Source organism: Bison bison, unplaced genomic scaffold, assembly GCF_000754665.1.
Source record: "Bison bison bison isolate TAMUID 2011002044 unplaced genomic scaffold, Bison_UMD1.0 scf7180017864144, whole genome shotgun sequence".
Taxonomy (NCBI): Eukaryota; Metazoa; Chordata; class Mammalia; order Artiodactyla; family Bovidae; genus Bison; species Bison bison.
The window spans coordinates 229,494-234,413 of NW_011494716.1; the positions used below are offsets into that span (position 1 = coordinate 229,494).

At 59.1% G+C, this 4,920-nt stretch overlaps 1 protein-coding gene across 1 annotated transcript in view; it reads left to right on the forward strand.

Moving 5' to 3' along the window:
* AMDHD2 (amidohydrolase domain containing 2) overlaps positions 1 to 4,920 on the forward strand; it is a 12,122-nt gene that overhangs the window by 5,665 nt on the left and 1,537 nt on the right. The window contains 8 exon segments of the mRNA XM_010840466.1: positions 44 to 216; positions 3,599 to 3,653; positions 3,829 to 4,041; positions 4,112 to 4,200; positions 4,273 to 4,294; positions 4,297 to 4,416; positions 4,491 to 4,598; positions 4,761 to 4,829. Of these exon segments, the coding sequence (XP_010838768.1) occupies positions 44 to 216; positions 3,599 to 3,653; positions 3,829 to 4,041; positions 4,112 to 4,200; positions 4,273 to 4,294; positions 4,297 to 4,416; positions 4,491 to 4,598; positions 4,761 to 4,829 (849 nt within the window).

Below are 4,920 nucleotides of genomic sequence, written 5' to 3' on the forward strand. Positions count from 1 at the left end.
GGCCCGGGCCCGCGGGGCGGAGACCCCCAGGGGGAGCTCTGAGCCCTGGGCGACCCCTTCTTTTCTGGGTCCGCAGGTGGATTTGGCGTTGACTTCTCACAAGCCTCGGAGGACGTGGGTTCGGGGGTTGCCCTAGTGGCCCGGAGGATCCTGTCGCATGGAGTCACCTCTTTCTGCCCCACGTTGGTCACATCGCCACTGGAGGTGTATCACAAGGTGAGGTCAGGCTCCCGGCCTCAAAGGAAGGAGGCCCCTTGAGCACCTGGCCTCTTGATTTTCAAATCTCATCTTTTCGGGTCAACCAGCACCCCGTTGGCACTCGAGCCTGGCCTCACCTGCTGGCCTTCTTCCCCCGGAGCTTGGGGCCCCCTCCCCCAGGCTTTCTCATCCAGGTGGCTCTCTGCCTGGTCTGCCATTGCAGCTGTGCCCACGGGCTTCCGCGTTCCGAGCCTCAGCACCTTCTCCCTACCCAGCCTGCACGCTGGCCGCCTCCATGCACCAGAAACCGCCTCCTCGACTCAGTCTGTGCCCCCCGCCCCAGGGACTTTCAGATTGCCACATCCTTAGCTGCTCATCCCCCACACTGGTCCGTGGCAGGCAGCTCCTGGGAACAGCTTTCATAAAGGAGCCCCATTGTCCACCCCAGGCTTCCTCTGCTGCTCCCGTCCACACCCGCTAATCATCACGTCTTTAAGTCGGGATTTAGTTGTTCAAGGTCCATTGTTCCTTTAAGAAGTTTCACTTTGTACGCAGGTTTTCTGGTTTTGCTCTTTATCACCTTGTAATATTTCATGTTGTCTTGTTCTGTGTATTGTTCTGTTTCTCTGAACTGTAGCAGGCATACATCATGCCTGTTTATTTGGTACTACTTAACTCTTTTAAAAGCTTGTGGTTACATGAATAGCACAGAGTTCTGGAGTTCTCAAAGTTAATCAGGTTATCCTTTCCTCTACCTTTTACGATCCAGTTCTGTAGTTTTCCTCCAGAACAGGGTCCAACCCAGGATCCCAAATTGCCTGTCTGCTACGGGGTCCCCATCTGGGTGTGTGCACAGACTCACAGCCAGGGCTGGGGGAGGTTGGCCACACTCCTTGGGTTCAGTCCCAGCCTCCTGACTTCATCTGTCAGCTGAGCAACACGGGACATTAATTTCTTGTTTCCTAGTCTCAGTTTCATCAAAACTTAAGCAAGGCTTAAGGTTTGAAGAACAGTGGAGTTCATCTATTAGTGTTGTGTGCTCAGCACTACACTTGGTTCATATTAAGCCTCCGTAGACTTCAGCTGTGCACATCTTTCTGGAAATTTCCCCTGACTCTCTTATCACAGAGTCGGGTGTCAAAAACCAAGCTGATTTTCTCGCTGCAGACTGGCCCTCAGTTCTGTGTTTTCTGTCTTAGTCATCAGGCCGTGATCTTCCTGCTCGGGACCCGGCAACAAATCCACGCTCTTGCTTCCTTATTCTTTGTCCTCATCTCTCTGGTCCCCATCAGTGGGGCATAGTGGCTGTTATCCAGTCTCCCCACAGCTGTCCCAGCCCTGGGTCCTGCCCGGGTGTTTTCCCCAGGTGCCTTGGCTCTGCACATCACCCACCTCTGTCCCACTGCCCTGCAGCCAGCCCAGGCAGCTCCCTCCTCTGCCCCCAGGCGTTCTGCCCGGAAGGCCTTTGCTTTGCTCTGTCCCACCCAGCAGTGGGCGCCTGCAGCTCCTTTGCAGCCGAGTTGCCCCCCAACTTGTGCAGCACCTTCGAGGATCCTGATACAGAGTGTGGGGCTCCTGCCTTAGTGAAGGAGTTTCCAGCCAGTAGGGCTTCCATCTTAACGTTTTCTTCCCAGCACCGGTCACCCCTCATAAATGCCTTGGGAGGTAGGGAGTAAATGGATTTGTGAAGAAAATTGAGGAGGGCTTTGAGTATGAAAATGTTAATACAAGGCGATAGCTGTATAAGCCACAGGACTGTTCAGGGGCACACCTCCATGCACTGGTCCTGCCGTTCTGCCCACCTGCCTCCGGGGCCTGTTCACAGCGCGTGGAACTGGATTGCTAGTTGGTCAGAAGTCCTTCAGGTCCACTGAGACCAGCTGCTCTTTTTCTGGGGCCTTGCCCTTCCTGTCCTTCCAGGAGGAGGGGCAGTGCGCCGTGTCCTCCGCATCAGCCCCGCCGCCCGCTGCGTCAGCGTCAGGCGCCTCAGCGCGACAGCCGGGCCCTCTGTGCTGTGGCCTTTCCGCTGCCTTCCCGCTTTGCATGCGCCTCATTCTCTTGCCTCAAGACTGTCTGTTCTGTCTACTTGGTCTTTCTTTCTCTTTTAAAACTCTATGCTGGAAAACTCAGTCATTATCTCTTTTCCTTGTTTTCACTCTTTAACTCTTTAGTGAATTTACATATATCACTTGGCTCGTTAGGAAAAACTTCAGCCCTTTGCTCACACCGGTTCTGTCCAAGAGATGGTCACTTTCCACTGGGCTAACCTGTGGAACTTGTCTCCATATCTCTAAAAGACGTACCGACACTCCTGTTTTTTGATTTAGAGCAGCGTAAACGGGCTGGGAAAGATATGCGTTAGCTTCTCGGCAGCCCCTGGCCCTGTCTCACGCCCTTCTAGCTCCCCACCCTCCCCAGAGTCTCCCACGGTTCTGATTCCATTATCAAGACTCATCATTTTCTCATTTATCAGCTCTGTTTTCCTCAGAGTTCACCTTCTTTGTTTGCTTAGATTTTTGATCTGCTGACTCAGTCCCACAGTTTCAGCACGTTGTCTCCCTCTGGGTTCAGGATTTTGGGGTTCCACGAAGGTTCCATCCGTCCTGTCTTCCTGTGGGAGCTTTAGCACCCTGCTCTCGCTGTCCTGGCTGCCCACGCCCGCCTGGCAGCTGCTCGTCAGGCGTCTGACTCAGCCTGCCTATTTCCATGTTGTTTTTGTCCCACTGAGCGTAAGCCTCTTGAAAATCCCTGTACCTCTCTGGTTCCAGCAGAAGGTGCCCGGGTCCCCCAGGCTCCCCATTCCCCGTCTTTCTTCACGTTGAAGGGGGGTGTGGGCTGGGACTCTTGCCTGCTTTGTCCACCTCTGAGATGTGTCAGCTGAGCGCCTGTCACACACGGGTGACTTGGCCCCTGGTGTCTAGACCCGGGCACAGCGTGGCCGCACGCTTGGTGCCTGAGCTCTCTGGCCACTCAGCCCTGCCTCGGCCCCTCGCTCTGACTGGATGGCGTGCACACCTCCTGCCTCCGCCCTGCTTCCCCAGCCTGCAGCTTGGCGACGTCAGGCTGGTCGCCATGGCTGGGTCCAGGCCCTTGGTGTGCGGTCGGCTGCGTCCTGGCTGCTTGTCTGATGGGGCCACCTTGAGGACCCTGCTGCCCCTCTTCTGCCCCCTTCCTGGGCGCTGTCTCCACGCCTCTGGGTCATCTCGGGCAGGCCAGTCCCATGTCCCTAGGTCATTTCTGGATTGCTGTGCTTCCTGGTCGAGGCCTTTGACCATCTTCTGACACCTGAGGGCAGGCCAGCAGGGGCTGCGCTCTGAACTCCAGCCTCTGACCTTGGCTGGGCTGTGACCTCTGGGTGCTGGGCCTTGGGGGCAGGGCTTTAACAGCTGGTTCCCCCCAGGTCCTTCCTCAGATCCCTGTGAAGAGTGGTGGTCCCCATGGGGCAGGGGTCCTCGGTGAGTGGCTCGCCCCTCTCCCCACCCCTACCCTGGGAGGGTCCTTGGGGACCTGTTTGCAGCCCCTCGTCTTCCAGATGCCCGACCGGGGAGGGAGGGCAGGCAGGCAAGAAGGGCCAGGGTGGGGGCCACAGGGTGGGGAGCATGCTAGAACCAGCCGCTCCCCTCCCCCCAGGGGTGCACCTGGAGGGCCCATTCATCAGCCGGGAGAAGCGGGGCGCGCACCCCGAGGCCCACCTGCGCTCCTTTGAAGCCGACGCTTTCCAAGACGTGCTGGCCACCTACGGGGGCCTGGACAATGTCCGCATCGTGACGCTGGCCCCCGAGCTGGGCCACAGCCAGGAGGTGATCCGGGCGCTGACGGCCCTCGGCATCTGCGTGTCCTTAGGTAAGGAGGGGGCTGTCCTCGCCTCAGGGTGTCTGCCCCGGCTCCCAGAGCTGAGTCTGGGTCCCCACAGGGCACTCGGTGGCTGACCTGGGGACTGCAGAGGAAGCCGTGCAGAGTGGGGCCACCTTCATCACCCACCTCTTCAACGCCATGCTGCCTGTAAGTCCTGGGCCTGCTCAGGAGGAGGGGGAGGGCCCTGCTGTCACTCACGCCCCCTCCGCCCCCACCCAGTTCCACCACCGCGACCCAGGCATCTGGGGCTCCTGACCAGCGATCGGCTGCCTGCAGGCCGCCGTATTTTCTACGGGATGATTGCTGACGGTATACACACCAACCCGGCCGCCCTGCGCATCGCCCACCGGGCCCATCCCAAGGGTGAGTGGCAGGGCAGGGCAGGAATGGGCGGGAAGACCAGGTGGGGCAGGTCCTGAGTCCCCCTCTCCCTGCAGGGCTGGTGCTAGTCACCGATGCTGTCCCTGCGCTGGGCTTGGGCAACGGCCGACACACGCTGGGGCAGCAGGAGGTGGAGGTGGATGGGCTGACAGCTTATGTGGCAGGTGAGTCACCCCTGTGCCCAGCACTGCCGGCGTGAGGTCAGCCCCTCGGCACTCTGGTGGGATGTGAGCACCTGGGTGTTCCCTGCTGACCCCCAGGGTGGCCCAGGGTGCCTGGTGTCCTTCCCCCGCTCGTCCCCAGAACCTGCTCTCTCTGTTCTCAAGGCACCAACACACTGAGCGGCAGCATCGCCCCGATGGACACCTGCGTGCGGCACTTCCTGCAGGCCACAGGTCAGTGAGGCTGGGGCGGTGTGCCACGTGTGTGCCCCACGGTGGGGCAGAGGCTGCCTCTGGAAGAGGCTGGAGGCAGGGACCACCAAGG